Source organism: Henckelia pumila, chromosome 1, assembly GCF_033568475.1.
Source record: "Henckelia pumila isolate YLH828 chromosome 1, ASM3356847v2, whole genome shotgun sequence".
In the NCBI taxonomy this organism is placed as follows: Eukaryota; Viridiplantae; Streptophyta; class Magnoliopsida; order Lamiales; family Gesneriaceae; genus Henckelia; species Henckelia pumila.
In genome coordinates, this window is record NC_133120.1 from 151,257,282 (window position 1) to 151,273,648 (window position 16,367).

Consider the following 16,367-nt stretch of genomic DNA (forward strand, 5'->3'; position numbering starts at 1 on the left):
CTTGTACTTCTTCTCGGGTTCGATTTTCTTGGGTGGGGCAGAACGTTTCTTACCCTTTGTACTTGGCCCCTTCTTAGCAGAAGAAGAAGAGCCCACCAAGAAAGCCGGTTTATCCTTCTTTAATGTGGATTCATATGTCACAAGCATATTGACCATCTCTTCAAGGGAGGCCTCTATCTTGTTCATATTGAAATTTACCACAAATCCGTCAAACGAATAAGGAAGAGACAGAAGTAGTAAGTCCACGTTGAGTTCATGCTCCAACACCAAATCAAGGGTTACCAACTTCTGTATGAGCCAAATCACTCGTACCCCATGATCACGGACCGAAGTCCCTTCACGCATGCGACACGTCATTAGCTCCTTTACAGTAGCGAACCTTTCAGCCCTCGATTGAGCCCCAAAAAGTTCCTTGAGTTGAACGTGAATGTCAGCAGCATTCACGGTGTCCTCAAATCGCCTCTGGAGTTCATCAGACATCGAGGCTTGCATATAGCATTTGGTCTTGATATCATGGTCCCACCATGTATCAAGCTTGGCCAACTCCTCCGGACTTACGTCAGCTGGTGCTTCCTTCGGAGGAGATTTTTCTAACACGTAGAACATCTTCTTCAACTTACGGAACCATTCCGTATAGTTTGCGCCAGTTAACTTATTTTGTTCAAGGATCGAGAAAAGTGGATTACGCGAATTCATCTTATGAAATACTGAAAAGAAACAGACAAATATCAGTGATTGTTTAAGCAATTTACTAAGACATAAAATAGGCGAAATTTATTTTATGAATCTCACTCCCACTATTTTAACGATTTCACTACCCTCTAGTGAAAACGGGAAACTGTTTTCCTTAGTGAGAACATGGAGTCTAATTGACAAACTTATGGTCCCGAATAATATCAGCCAACCATAATTTTCAAAAGGTAGAGCCCAATTGCTTCCAAAGCAACCTCCATGTTTTTACCTCATGTCCAATAAGGGTCCAATAATATGACGCCGTTTATTGTGACATGTCAAGATGACCCATCAATATTAAGTTGTGATGGACGGTCGCCATGTGGATCCCCCAATAATATGAGCCGATCCCATGGGAGTTCCACCCAACTTACAACATGTGTCGATCCAATGTACAGCTTTTCGACGAACGGGCCCCCCCAATAATATGAGCCGGACCGTATCCGCGGGTAGCATCTCATACATTGATCGTTGATGGAAGGTAGGAACATTTAAACAAATTTAAATTTCCTTTATTTATCTTGATATCAATTTTAAATCATATTTAAAATGAGGGATTTTTAATTATAAAAATTTGTCTCATCATTTTTTTTAAAATTGTGTATGCTTGCCGGATTCACACAATTATGTCTAAAACATGCATACAATCATAATATCATATATTATATAGGATGATCGATTCCATTTCTAATCGACCCGTGGTTGCCAATCACGAGTCTTAGTCCAATCCTAGGTAATATGCAGTATGCAATGCAATCCTATTACATTAGCTTCCAATTTACATTTCTTCTGTTTTTATTGTCTGCTGGGCCCACCTCCATCTTCAAATCTTGATCTCCCACTAAATCTAATGTATTTACAATAAATAACAATGACAAGTAGGGGATACATTTTTAAGGGGTGGGAACGGGCCATAAACCAAGCCCACTTTTATTACATATGACATTCATATTGGGCCATAAACCAGGCCCATTAATAAAACCAACAACAATAAAAACAAATGTAAATTCCTAACATACACTTACAAAATTGGTCATGGCAATCGATCATCCTTATCCAATAACATTTAATTCAAAATTAATTTATTGGATAACATGCAATGGCAATTTAAATTTAAAAGGATAAAATCATATTTTATACATAAAATCTTATTTTACATACAAAATTATATTTTATCTTTTTATCAAATAAAATCATATTTTATCTATAAAATCCAATTTTATACATAAAATCATATTTTATTTAATATAACCATAAGATCATATCTTATCATCAATTGTACCAAAAATAATTAATTTCAAAATTCAATTTAAGGATAAAATATTAAAATTTTCCAAAAATTCAATTTTATCCAAAAATCAATTTTAAAATTTTCGGACTCGAACAATTCGATCCGATGCCTCGTGAACCAATCAAAAACAATTTTCGATCGGACCAAAAATAGAATTTTAACATATTAAAATTTAATTTTTAAAAATTAAAAATAATTTTTCCCGCGGGCCGCCCGGGACATTCCCAGGCCTCCGCGCCCCGTGGGGTCGGGCCGGGCAGCCCGGCTGCCCCTAGGGCAGCGACGATCGCTGCCCTGGGCGGCGCCGTGCGCTGCCCTGGGCAGCGATCACATCGCTGCCCCTGGGCGGCGCACGGGGCAGCGACCATCGCTGCCCCACCGGGCAGCGATCCAATCGCTGCCCGGGTTTTGCCCGGAAAAAAAAATTTTTTATTTTTAAAATATTTATTTTGTTTCAAAAACCGAGACTCAAAATTTTTTGTACAATCGATTAATTTAATCGCTTGATCTGAGCAACCTGGCTCTGATACCACTGTTGGAAAACGCGACGTTCAGATCAATTAGGATTGATACCCGGTGCAGCGGAAGTTTAAAAATTTTTATATGGAACGATTCCATAATGGGTATCAACCTTGCGATTAAATTATGTGTGTGTAAAAATTTAATTAACGATTATAAATTTTTACCTTTAATCTCGAATCGAGATATTGGACACCAACAGATTTCTCTGCTCTTGTTGTATATCCTTGGAACCGATGGACGAACTGTTCTTCAATCAGGTCCACGAATAGAGATTTAATCCCTCTGATAGATTGCACTAGAAAATCTATCGGAAGTTTTCTACGATGAGAATAACGAATTTGATCCGTTTAAACCAGACTGTAATTCAAAATCACAGGCTGGATTTTCTCAAGCAGAGGGAGAGGGGGCGGCGGCCACAATGAGAGAAAAGGCTAGGGTTTTCGAAAAATCCTGACTCAATTGTGACATGTTGTGTCTAATTTCTGTACTGCAATAACTTATTTATAATGCAGGCCACTAACAGCTTAGGGCCCATTAATCATAAGTTCAGGCCCGACAAGCAAAGCCCGCATGTTCAGAAATTAATATAAAATTCATCGTGACTCCGATTGATAAACCGATTTCACCAATGTGCACAGAAACCATTTCTGCACCTTTTAAAGTCAAGATAAATTTTTCTGAATCCGAATTCAGTGATTTCCAAAAATGTCCATCCCTATGTCATTTTAGAAAATCTTACTCCCTTACTCTTAATTAAGAAGTCCAACTTCTTTGTTCATTAAATTTAACTCTTTAAATTTAACTATCTCAACGGGGATTAAAACTCCATTACTCTGTGTGACCCTCAATGGTTCAGGGATACAGCTAGCCGTGGGCTCACAACTCCTTGTGACTCGGAACAAAGATTTCCGACTTGCCCATCGAATCATGGTAGAGCGCCTAGCAACATCGCCCCATGATTCCCTAGGTATCACTGATAGTGCCTACAAGAACCAATAGATTTTGGTTAGCGTACAGTACGGTCCCTTCATCCATATATCCCGATCGAATCAACAACCATTGGTATATCGAGAGTCGCTCGAGCTTCGATAACTATGCAATACATCTTGAAGATCAAATAGTGACATCGCATGTGCTACTAAGAAACCATTTCTTAAATCACATCATGTACTCTGGCCAGAGATTCGTCACACTAATATCTCCTCAGATCGCATAGGATATCCACACTCGCAAGTATGTGGTGAATCCTTGACAACAAAGCATCGACTCCTATATGTGTCGTAACTGTACCCAATCCCGACACCTGATGACCCCAATAGAGTCGGTAAACGAGTCAAAGCACAGTACTAGCATATAGAGTCTCAATGATGTTTCAAGTAATAAGGACTAATGGTGTAAAACCAAAACCGCGGACTTTATCCACTCGATAAGTGATAACCACTTGGAAAGTCCGGATAGGGTAGTTCGATCATTCATCATATGAATATCCATTTGCATGCTTCGAACATCTCTATGTTCCTTACCAATGAAACGTGGTACTCTGCATCGCAAATGCTAGTCTCAAACTCGAGCGATCCTTATCCTTATTATCGGACGGCTCAATCGACTAGGAACAGTTTAGAATATACAGTGACTATAAGATGTGTTTCATGATAGACATCTCCATGTTCTACCACATCTTACATACACTATAGTATATTCAAAGTCTTTATCAAAACAACAATAGTATATCACAATATAACAATATGAAGAAAGATAAAGTCATTGCCATTAATAAAAGTGTAAATTATATTAAACAAAAGATTGTTTATACAAAGAGTCATCAAAGCCCTTAGACACAAGTTGGCTCATCGAGCACCTACTCTTTCACACATCCCGTACTTTGTTGTATCTGAACACCTTATTTCATGGGACAGGTCTGCAGCTGGATGAGGAGGGTCGTTCCAGGAGAGCTTAGGCGATGGAGGACCAGCAGAGTTATTGTCTAGGCTTTTTGTTTCTGATGTATTTGGGTTAATTCACTGGTTTGTTCGATATGGTTGTAATCAATAATTTAAATGTTATTTAAGATTTTTGTTGTTATTTTTTATGATTTATTTAATTAAGTTAAATGAATGCTTAAGTTTTGATTAGTAGGTGATCACAGTGCAAGTCACTACACTCACCCTACAAGTTTGTGTATAGTTGGATACGTTAGTCTTGTGTCAGGTCACTGTTATGGTTGGAAACTTGTACTAGTAACAAGTCACCATTATCCACAGGGTATATGAGTCACCTCTTGATGCGACGACGCAGCATGCTATATATCTTGGGCCCGGTCTATGAGCTTGTTTCTTGACCTAAGTGTCTCGGTACCCAGTTCACTTGCATACATGCACGTATAATACCGTATACTCATACTCTCGTATAGAGAGTTTTATGTTCACGCCCCGTACTTTGTTTCTGAGAAACCCTATTTCATGGGGCAGGTGTGCGGTTGGATGAGGCGGGTGGTTCCAGAAGGGCTTAGGCGATTGATGACCAGCAGAGATGTTTGTCTAAACTTTTGATTATTACGTATTCGGGTTGATACATTTTGGATTATTCGATATGGTTGATAACAGTATTTACAAATTCCTTTCTTTGGGATTGTATTTTTTTCTGTTGTTATTTCTGATTATTTGTTTTAAGTTTAAGTGCATGCTTAAGCTTTTGATTAGTATGTGATCACGGTACGGGTCACTACAAATCAGATGGATAAAATTGAGCAAACGGAATCAAATTTTCCATGTCATATTCAAGCATAAAAGACTTTTCGTTTTCCAAAAACAAATATGGGTCAATAAAAAGCACACTGTCAATTCTATTATATTCTAAAATAAATTTATTATTATCTTTATTTATCAAAAATCATCCTAATCAATATAAAATTAAATCAATATTCTAAAATATATATTATATATATAGTACTAAGTTTTTTTAAAAAATTTTAAAGGGCGGTTGCACAATTAAATTTATATTTAAAAGTTATATTATGTGTATAGTACTAAAATTTTTTATAATTTCAGGAAGGCGGTCGCACTCTTTCAGGACCATGAAGATCCGTCACTGGTTGCGATTGGTCTTCATGATGATCTCTGATGGTCAACTTAGTTGTTAATAGTCATCCTTCATTGTAGTGGTCGCATTGTTGAGTACTTTCGTATGTTATTTCAACTCAACAGAATTAAGTTTATTATATCATGGTATATCTATGTATATGTATGATATATGAATTTATGATATATCTCACTATATATATCATAATATTTATCATAAGTACAAAATAATTAGTCTAAAAAGAAAACTAAAATTTATAATATTAATATTAAGTATATTGAGATAAATATTATATATATATATTAATGACATATAGTTATTATATCTCATAGTACAAGATAATATGTCAATATTATATGTCATGTATGTAAATGACATATTTATCTGTTATTATATGTATAATATGTTATGATATGTCGTAAAACAAGACAATATGTGATTATATATCTTAATGTATCATATTATATGTCACGTATGTAAGTGACATATCTATATATTAATAATAATAATTATACGTATAATATGTTATGATATGTCGTAATACAAGACAATATGTCATAGTACGTATATCTATATCTCACTACAAGAAAAACTCCTAAAGACAACATTTTTTATAAGTTGTCGTAGAGGATTTAAAAATGTTGTAAAAAGCCATGTTGTAAAAAATCGCGCTCAAAGACAACAGTTTTTACTTGTTGTCTTTTCTATTAAAGACAACAGTTTTACAACGTTTAAAAATTGTTGTCTTTTTTCTCAAAAACAACAATTTTTAGCTGTTGTCTTTGAACGTGTAAAGACTTTTTACAACAATTTTAAACTCCTACGACAACAACTAAAAAATGTTGTCGTTTTTCAAATAAATAACAAAAAAAAATTAAAATTTAATATCCAATTTTTCAATATTATAAGTAATTTAAAATACAAAATTCAAAAATAAAATTTAATATACAATTTTTGAACATTCGAAAATAATATTTACAACAGTTTGAATACATATTCGAACACGTATAAAGAGTTCAATTAATAACTCGGGCGTATTCTAATGGTTGTTGGAATTGATCTACCCACCATTCTCTTCTCCAACAGATTTCTTTCGCCTTTTCTTGAACTTATTTAATTCAATCATGCAAAGACTCTTTTTCAACCTGAAAATATCAAATTCCACGTAGTTACTCAATTTCATCTCTTTTCTAACATGGGATTTTACAAAACATGCTAATTGCAAAGTCTAGTATTGAAAACCAAATGAGACTTAAGAAACAAATCCAATCCTAACTAAATATGAAACAAAATAAAGCCAACATATCTAGGAGAATAGAATTTAAAGATAAGACGAAACATCGATCTCTCATTGCATTGAATTACCAGGTTAAAATCTAAGGTTCATCACCATGATGATCCATCATTAAAGTACCGACCACAAGATCTAATTAACAACCATCACGGCTCACCTCATGACGAGAAATTCTAGTCTTGATGTCATCAAAGTATTTTAAACCTATCATCTGGGAATTTGTCATTGAATCCTCTTTCCTCAAGTCATCCAGGGTCCTGTGTCCTTACTCGTAAAGTTTACTTGCCGTAGCAGGTCCGATGCCCCATACTTCTCCGAATAAGCTGATTGTACGAACCTTAGAAAATTAACAAAATATGGTAATTCTCTTTGTTTATGGATTGAACCACAAACTTCCAACTTGTGATGATTATATCCTATATAACACTCCGTTACAATCCTTCATGACAAATTTGGAGGAAGAAATAAATACCTGCAACCATCATCTAGTTTCATCAAGAAGATCAAGAATCCAAGGATCGGTAGCCAAAATTAAATTAAAATAATTAGTGAAATTCTTCTTGTTATAGTTTCATGAACTTCACCTAGATATACCAAGTCAGGTGCTTTTAATTAGCAGTCCTTATTGGATAACCTCAAGGACAGTGCTAGGAGGCCCTTACCTTAGAAGCACAGACTCAGGAACATTTATAGACAACAAATCACAAACTTGGACAAATCATCACTTCTGCCTAATTATAGATCCGCCTCTGCCTAAATATATAACACTCGTAATAATAAATCCATACAAGCATCAAATGGTAAAACAAAACTAACATACGTTCAACATTCAATTCGGATGCAACAAAACGTCACATTGTACCGATAAACTAGTACTTTCATAAAAAAAAATTTGGCCTCAAGAACAATACTACACCTTTTCATCCTTCTCGAAGTGCTCCAACTTGGATAGCTTCCCAGTGTTTACTATCTCCTCAATCTGTAACCTCCATCACCAAGCAGGGTAAAGACCAAATATAATGCGAATAGTGTTCCATAAAATGAAGATAAAAGATGGCTGGAGAAATAATAGTGAAATAAAAGCATCCAAAGCCTGATGCTGTAGCTACTTTCTTACATGATCCTGCAATGACTTTCCAATCCCAGGTTGGTGCTTGACCTGGTCTGCACTTTCAATTCTAAAAGGTAGCTTTTCAATGACTGGGATAGCTTTGTAATAGCTAAAAGACCTCCTATCATCACCTAAGGCTTAATTAAAATAAAGCAACAAAATTCAGCCTTTAAAATCACTATATCCAAAAAATAATATTACATATTATATGCAGAACAAGTTTTCACCTCTGTAAATGTCAATGAGCTTCTAAAATATATCAGTTATATTCCTGTTCAAATCTGAAGAATCGTAAATCAATGATGCTTCGTATCCCCAGAACCAGCAGATAGAATGTACGAATCTTCTGGAACTTTTTCTCTTATTCTCAAGCTGTCCTCTAGCTAGCCACTGATAGTTGACTACTTTCTGTCAAAGTTTCAGTCATAAATAACACGACACATTAGAATCTTCTACTCCGCATCCAAATAAATCCTGAAAGCACACGATCAAAAATCATCATGAAATTCTTGGATCATAAAGGTTTTGTTATGGGTTTGAAATTCTTGGTTTTCAATTTTCATTCATCACTTGAAAATAAAAAAAGCTTCCAAAGTAATAAAAACCATGGGTTAAACTAGTACAGCTCAGTTTTTTTTTGTTCTTACCATGCCATAACCACATCAACTGTGTAGTTTTTACGTGATGCAATAATCATGTATCACACATGTATGGGAAAAGGTATTGCACATGTATGGAAAAAGAATGGAGATAACTACCAAATAGATCATGTATGGAAAAAGAATGGAAATAACTACCAAATAGATCCTCCCATGTTAAACGTTCTGTTAGGCCACATAGCTAAAAAGAAACTCGACATTTATAGCGATATTATTATGCTTTTTTTATTTACATACCCAACTGAAAAGAAAAACGGCAGAAAATATCAAGAATCTGTAAACTAAAAATTGCAATTATTTCCAACTTTTGTCGGTTGCTAATCCAAAGTGGAAACAAGAATAGTGTCACAGATGGCAGCAATAATTAAACTAAAAAATGCCTAAGATGTCAGACTAAGAACAAACAAGATTACAGGCTGGAATTCGATCCCATAATCAAAGTCCAATCATATTAAGAAAAGACTGAAAAAAGGGACTCCATTAAGAGAATATGGCCCCAAAAAAACAGAGAATTTTCTCCGAAGCTTCACAGAGTAAATAAAGAAAAATATGGACTACTTGACATCCTATATTTCAAATTATCTGCTGGTTTAGTCATTAAAAAAGCTAATATTATACAGATTTTGTATTTGAATAAACGCCAAAAAAATCAAGAATTGTTTTTTTGTACCTCAATAGGAAAGAGGTGAGCAGCAAAGAAATCAGCAACAGAAACATACTCTTCTGGGTTCTGTGAAAAATCATCACATTTTTTTTTAGTACAAAGCAAGGTTTGAAATCAGACTAACAAACGAATGCATACCCAAAGCCAAGCCCAGAAGACAGGGAACTGTGGCGTGAAGTTCATCAGACAATATCTCCAATGAATCGAGCAAAAGCGGCAGCCCCGACCTGCCAAATGAAGTAGCTGAAAGAAATATCATAGAATACATCAGTTAAATGTGCCCCACTGTTAGCCACAAATCAAGCTTAAAGGCAGAAGGCAGACCCGGATTCGCTAGTATTAGAACAAGGTTTATCTGAGAACTACGAGCCGCCACAACAAGAGCGAAGCACCCACCGGAATAATCTACGACTATATAAATGGGTTTGTTTGGAGATAAAGAATGCTCGGACTTTAATGCTTCTTCCACCCATTCTACCAACTCTGACATTTAATCAAACATCTTGTTCTTGATATGGAACCATGATGAAAAACGGGTTAAAAAATTTGATGGGAACGAAATTTTTTGGTTTTTTCAAAAAATAATAGTAAACAAGTGAAATTATTTAACATGCACTTGGTTCGGTGAGCTAATAGAGAATTGAGACCTGGAAACGGTGTTCGATCACCATAAGTTTTGGATAGTGTTATAAATATATTGCTGGCCTGCCCAGCAAGTGAACACAAAACATGGTCCAAATGCAAAAACCAAATATTCGGTGAACTTAAAAGCTTTCCCGCAGAAGGGAACTACCTCATAACAATTAACATTATCCAACGGAGTCTGGAGTGGAATGGCATGAGCCTCTCCCTTAGTATGGACTATGGAGAGGAAGCAGGATCAAGACCACTGCCCCCAATGTTTCATACAATAATAGAGATTCTACAAACATTAATGCTATAAACAACCATCAGAGGGATTCTTCATCAAAATCAAATTAATCACTATAAAAATGCCCCTACTCTCAAGATTGTCTAATGCCATAAAATCATAACAACATCATATCATCACGAACAGCTGACATAAGCTAATTGAAACAGCTACTTGCGAAAAAACCCATCAATTTAAATCAGGAAAAAATCAGACAAAAAGTACCATATGTCTTCGATAAAACCATATTTAATGAGCTCCTCGTTCGCGTTCTTGTCGAGACCCATGAAAATGGTGTAATCTCCCGATTCGGGCCGGACCCTGAAGTAGAACACTGTCTTCTTCTCTCCCTCTCTTAGGGTTTCACTTCCTCCCTACGCAATTCCGCTTTCCTCTCATATCCTCCGCTATATTATCCAGAAATCGAAGCTGAAATTAAATCGCGGGAGAAGATGCGCACAACAGCAGATCTGGATAGGGATCGGTTCTAGCAAAAATGAGCATAAAATGGTGACTCACGGTTCAAATCGAAGCTACTGATCTTAGGAACAAAACCCCTCAAACCGTTCGAGATTTCGGTGGTAGACGGAGGAGACAACATTCAAAGGTTGAGGGTTTGAGAAAGGCGAGAATGAAAGTTAGCGGTTTGGGGTAAGTGTTTCCCCTCTTTTTCTTTTTCTCACACGTTTATATACTAATTTTTTTTAAAAAAACAAACAATAAAGATTAAAAGACAAAAAAAGTTGTCAAAACTGTTGTCGTATCTATTCAAAACCCGCTAACAGACAACATTTTTTGAAATTGTTGTCTTATACCGCCAAAAAACAACATTTTTTTAAATATTGTTGTTTTTTTATTAGAAAAACGACCAAAGACAACAGTTTTAATTAAAATTGTTGTTATAACGTAAAAGACAACAGCTTTTGGATAAAACTGTTGTTGTTTGAGTGTTGTTAATAAGAGTTTTTCTTGTAGTGTCTCAATGTAACATATTATGTCATGTATGTACATAACAAATTTATATGTTAGTATATGTACAATATATGATGACATATCCTAATACAAGACAATATGTCATGTTATATCTATGTCTCAATGTATCATAATATAAGTCATGTATGTAAATGACATATTTATATGTTATTATACATATTTATATGTTATTATATGTACAATATATTATGATTTGTGATATGATATTGTTTTTCTTCAAAAAAAAAAAAAATGTTATGACATATTGTAGCACAACTCAATATGTCATGATATATCTATGTACGTTATAATGATATATGGATTTACGATGCATCTTAATATATTATAATGTGGGGCAATTGCATACACTATCACCGTGAAATACCAAGATTGCTAAAAATATCAAGTGAAAAACAATGATTTATTAGCTTCTTATGTTTTTGAATCTTGAGCACGTACGTCCCATGTTTTCAAATTTTGAACACAAAATCCCTTGTTTGTACATGTTTTCAGGGATATTTGTGCTCAAAATTTGAAAAAACAAAGGGTTAATAGTCATAAAAGATTTTCAGCAATCATGGTTTCACAGGGGTAGTATATGCAGTTATCCCTTATAATGTATATCATAAGTACAAAAGATTTAGTCTAAAAAAATGCTAAAATTTAAAATATCAAGATAATGAAATTGAGATAAATATTATGTGTTAATGAAAAATATAGTTAAGATGTATTGTACTACAAGACAATACGTCATGATATATTCATATATCAATGTAACATATTATATGTCATGCATGTATGTAAATGACATGTTTATATGTTATTATATGTACAACGTGTCATGATATGTTATATCATAATGTATATGACAATATGTCATGATATATCTATGTCTCAATTTATCATATTATATCATGTATGTAAATGACATGTTTATAAGTTATTGTATGTATAATATGTTATGATATGTCGTCGTATAAGATAATTTGTCATGGTATAACTATATCTCAATGTATCGTATTATATGTCATGTATGTAAATGACATTATGTTATTATATGCACAATATGTTATGATATGTTGTAGTATAATTCAATATGTCATAAAATATCTATGTATGATATATAGATTGTTGATGCATATATCTCAATATATCATAATGTATAATATATGTTAGAGTTTTGAAATGCTGTCCACCCATCATGTTCATATGTTTTGTCACGCCTCGAGATCGAGTCGTGCCACCGGCGTTGTTTCAAATTCACAGAAATTATAAAACAACAAGTCTCGTAGTATAGTATATGCAAACCAGTCTTTTCTCATAAATAAAAACTCCAAAAATATTGTCTTTACAACTCGATAATCCAAAACTAATAAATAATTGCGGAAGCGACTATAAACTTAAATAACAAAATATTAATGTACCAAACTCAAAATAAAAATAACAAAATAAACTCTTAAAATATTCTTCTATCACCATCCCCAAAACATATCTTGTTCTCGTTCCTCAACATCATCATCTTCACCATCTGGGAGGGAAAAAGCAAGGGGGTGAGTGTTTTGGAAAACACTCAGCAAGTGGGGGCCGATCGATCATATCAAATATATACATATATATTTATCTCAAAACTTGTAATATGTTCCATAACAAAAACATTTATTTCATGTCCCAACAAAGCATAACAAAGCATAACATCATCATCATAACAAAATAGACATGATTTACATATTTTGGCCAGCCACTGAAATTCCTCTCATTAATCGTGGCTAACTGATCAGTCCCCTATATGTAATCCCTCTAAGGGGTGAGGTCATAGAACGGTTATTATTACCCACTGCATCAGGGCCATAACATATCATGGTTCGGAAATTCCCTTTCCACTCCTAATTTGAGTCATAACAGTGCCAAAACATACTTATAACAAATTCATCAAGAATATCAATTACATAGCAAAATTCGAAAGAATATCATGAACGATCGAAATTTTAAATCATACATAAGGTTTTAAAACATAAGCCCACTTACCTGAATATATTGGTGCGAGATTAAATACTTCACAGATGAAGCTTGGACCGAAAGTTTTCAGAAACAAATCTCGAAAGTTGTTTTTGAATTCTCGAACAAAAAGGCTGATCCTTGGTCCAACTTCTAAAGCAATTTATCTTCTTATTTCTATTTTCAACTCTCGAAAGTTCTCTGACACAAGTTGAGCAAATTTCCCTTCCAAATTCCTAGGCCACTCACTTGAAACTATTGAAGACAAAATTTGACAAGCTTTCGAAAACCTAAGGAGGAAAAAGGGACTCTCTATTTTGCTAAGGTGCTACTCGAAATTAAGGAGAGGAAAAGAGAGAAAATAGAGAAATTTTTGTGTGGTATTTCCTAAGCTTTGCTCATCTATTTATAAGCACCAAAAAGGAGTTTGAGATAGACTAGGATTATAACTTTCAAAATTTGAATTCAAATCTATCTCCAAGATTTGACCACACCTAGATCTTGATCACCTATCTTAATAATATTTTATCAAGATACCCAAAATTATATTCTATCTCCAACACTATCTCGATGACATAAAATATACTAATATTAATTATCATAAATTAACTATTATCACAAATAAATAATTAAATAATAAAAGATCCTAAACTTAATTTAGGAAAAATTTACGGTCTTCACATCCTCCCCACCTTATGAGAAGTTTCGTCCTCGAAATTCGGATTAACTTACTAGTAAGGTCGCTAATCGAAATGGTTTTGTCGGTTACTCAGGTACAAGCCCTAGCATCTTACGAACCTCTTAGATGTACACAAATGGGTGGCGCCAAAATCAAACGAAACAGATAAAAAAAAACATTGTTGATTAGAATGGAACCTTCCACGACTTTGCTCGCACCGCCTACTTCTTCTTGAGTAATTGCATAGACACGAGCATTGGGTTTATTTTCCTTTGGTTGGCCTTGGGTAGTAGTACTAGTATGTGGTCGTGTCCTTGCCTTCATGGTTTCGGAACATTGAGTAATTCGGTGTCCGAATTTTCCACAGTTGAAACAGGCACCAGTGTTTCGATGACATTCCCCTTCATGTCGGAGGTTGCAGGTGAGGCATAGCTTGATCTGTGGACAGTTTGGAGCAGCATAAGTTTCCTTGAAGGATTCATCAGAATTGTTCGAACGCTAGGACACATGTTTGTGTGAAGAAGATTGGCCCGTCAGAGGTCGTTTGTTGTGGAAGTCATTCTCACGATTCTTGATGTCCGATTCAGCTCGGATGGCCGCTCCCATCAAATCCGCGAAGTTGGCAGGCTGATAAACTGCTAATGCCGACTGTATACGACTATTCAACCCCTTCTTGAACCGATGCAACTTCAGATCATCGTCTCCCATAATTGTTGGGGCATAGGAACCAAGCTCATTAAACTTGGAAGTGTATTCCACCACTGTCATGTCTGGTGTTTGCGTAAGATTCTCAAAATCGTTCGGCTTCTGCATTTTAACTTCAGCTGGAAAGTACTGCTTCAAAAATACGGTACGGAACTGCTTCCATGTGATTGCTCCCACAGCTAGCATAGCAGGTGAAACGGCTTCCCACCATTTCCTTGCTTTGTCCTCCAAAAAAGGAATCGTCACCTCTACTTTCAGTGCTTCAGGAATTTCAAGTAAACGAAGTTGGTCCTCCATCTTCTTCATCCATTTTCGTCCCACTTCTGGATCGGCATCCCCTTTGAACATTTCAGTTCGGTTCTTGCGAAGAGCCTCGTAATGGAATTTGACTCCATTCTGGGCAGGTGGTGGAGGTGGCGGATTTCCATTGCCATTTCTGTTGGTGTTTCCCATCCCTTGGATAGTTGTTGCCACTATTGCTGCAATAGCCGCAATGTCTTCTCTACTAAGGTTGACTCTTGGAGGTGGGTTCGAATTATCCCCCTGGTTGTTGTTGTTGTTGTTGTTGTTGCGAGTTCTAGGGGGTGCTCCGGCCATTTCCTACAGTAAAGGAGTTCTAAGAGTTTGTCGAAACATGACACTATAAGAAGAAAGGAAATAGCGGAATAAATAAATCAATAAATAATCCAAAGGATAAAAATTATTTTATTGATTCCCAAAATTTCATGAAGGTAAACAAAACAAGTCAAGTCTCAAAACACCAAGATATCAGAACCATGCTGAATAAAAATAGTGCTGAATAAAAGGAATAAGCTAGGTGATAGTCTAATCTATGATTTCTCCATCGCCCGCGGCTTCATCTTCTGCCGGAACGTCTTCTGGGTCCTAATTTCCCACAAGGGCTGCCATAAGGAGCTGATCAATGTACTGGAGTGTGGTTATGTTTTGTGCCTCTAAGTTGTGCACAGTGTGTTGCAGTTCTTGCACTTGATTTTGTACACCTTGGATACGGATTCCCGACTCTTGACTCCGTAGAGCCTCTTTGCGTGCCTCCTCAAGGAGTATGGCTTGAAGTTCCTTCACGTTAGCTAGGGCAGATGCTAGTTCCTTCTTTGTTTCCTCGTGTTCCTTATCCTCCTTATTGAGGTAATATGCAAACCTTTCAACATCGGATTTAAGGTGGTCCTGATGCTCCTCCATCTCGCTCTTGTTAGCCTTTAGCATTTTCATGTTTTCAATCATTTCCTCTTTCTCGTATTGCTTCACGTATAGAGAAGACCTCAATGATTCGATAACTTGATCCTTGCTTCGCACAACGCTTTTGCGAGCCGTAAATTTGGTGCGAGCCATCTTCCTAAAATAAATAGGAATGGGTTCAAGTTAAAATTCAAATTGATGAAACTTCAGGCAGAATTGATATAGAACAAGATTTTTAGGCGAATTTTCCAGAAAAGAAAATTTTGAGATATTTCCAAGGATCGAAACTACTGATCACAAGGAGTATGAGACAATCGACAGAATCAAATTTCGAGTTTCCCACGAAAAGTTATAGGCAAAACAAACATTTCCAAAAATAGCAAAAACGCGAATTCGAGGGTTCAAACAAACGAATTAGGGCTAAAAGCGTCACTGGTCATACAAAGTACGAGTTTGACTCAAAGGTCGGTTCGGGCCAGGATACGCTAGGCTAAGGTCGAAATTTGACAACGTCAAATTTTTCGGTACGGAATCCCATCCGGATTTATGAACCTGGTG

At 35.6% G+C, this 16,367-nt stretch overlaps 1 protein-coding gene across 9 annotated transcripts; it reads right to left on the reverse strand.

The window, feature by feature from the left end:
• Positions 1-6,532: 6,532 nt before the first annotated feature.
• On the reverse strand, positions 6,533-10,912 carry LOC140862085 (phytyl ester synthase 1, chloroplastic-like). Of its 9 annotated transcripts, none has more exons than XR_012143732.1 (7): positions 9,490-10,912; positions 9,358-9,417; positions 8,256-8,502; positions 8,035-8,165; positions 7,834-7,896; positions 7,075-7,389; positions 6,534-6,768 (listed from the first exon to the last, which is right to left on the reverse strand). XR_012143732.1 is itself a non-coding variant. In XM_073265095.1 (7 exons), the coding sequence occupies exons 1-4, from the start codon at positions 10,506-10,508 to the stop codon at positions 9,389-9,391; spliced, it is 315 nt and encodes a 104-aa protein (XP_073121196.1). In that variant the 5' UTR covers positions 10,509-10,912; the 3' UTR covers positions 6,535-6,768; positions 7,075-8,165; positions 8,256-8,436; positions 9,358-9,388. The 9 variants fall into 9 exon arrangements, 2 of the variants coding, with proteins under 2 accessions (XP_073121196.1, XP_073121191.1); XR_012143729.1 differs by having other exon boundaries at positions 6,535-6,768; positions 7,075-7,254; XM_073265095.1 differs by having other exon boundaries at positions 6,535-6,768; positions 7,075-8,165; positions 8,256-8,436; ... (1 more) ...; positions 9,676-9,834; positions 10,487-10,912.
• Positions 10,913-16,367: the final 5,455 nt, after the last annotated feature.

Bases quoted from the DNA above. Each gene is read 5' to 3' on its own strand.
- LOC140862085 (XM_073265095.1), bottom strand. From the start codon at position 10,508: ATGGTTTTATCGAAGACATATG. The intron at 9,835-10,486 runs GTACTTTTTGTC...ATTAAATGTCAG, and splicing joins GGTTTTATCGAAGACATATG to AGTTGGTAGAATGGGTGGAA. The intron at 9,418-9,489 runs GTATGCATTCGT...GATTTTTCACAG, and splicing joins TCTTCTGGGCTTGGCTTTGG to AACCCAGAAGAGTATGTTTC.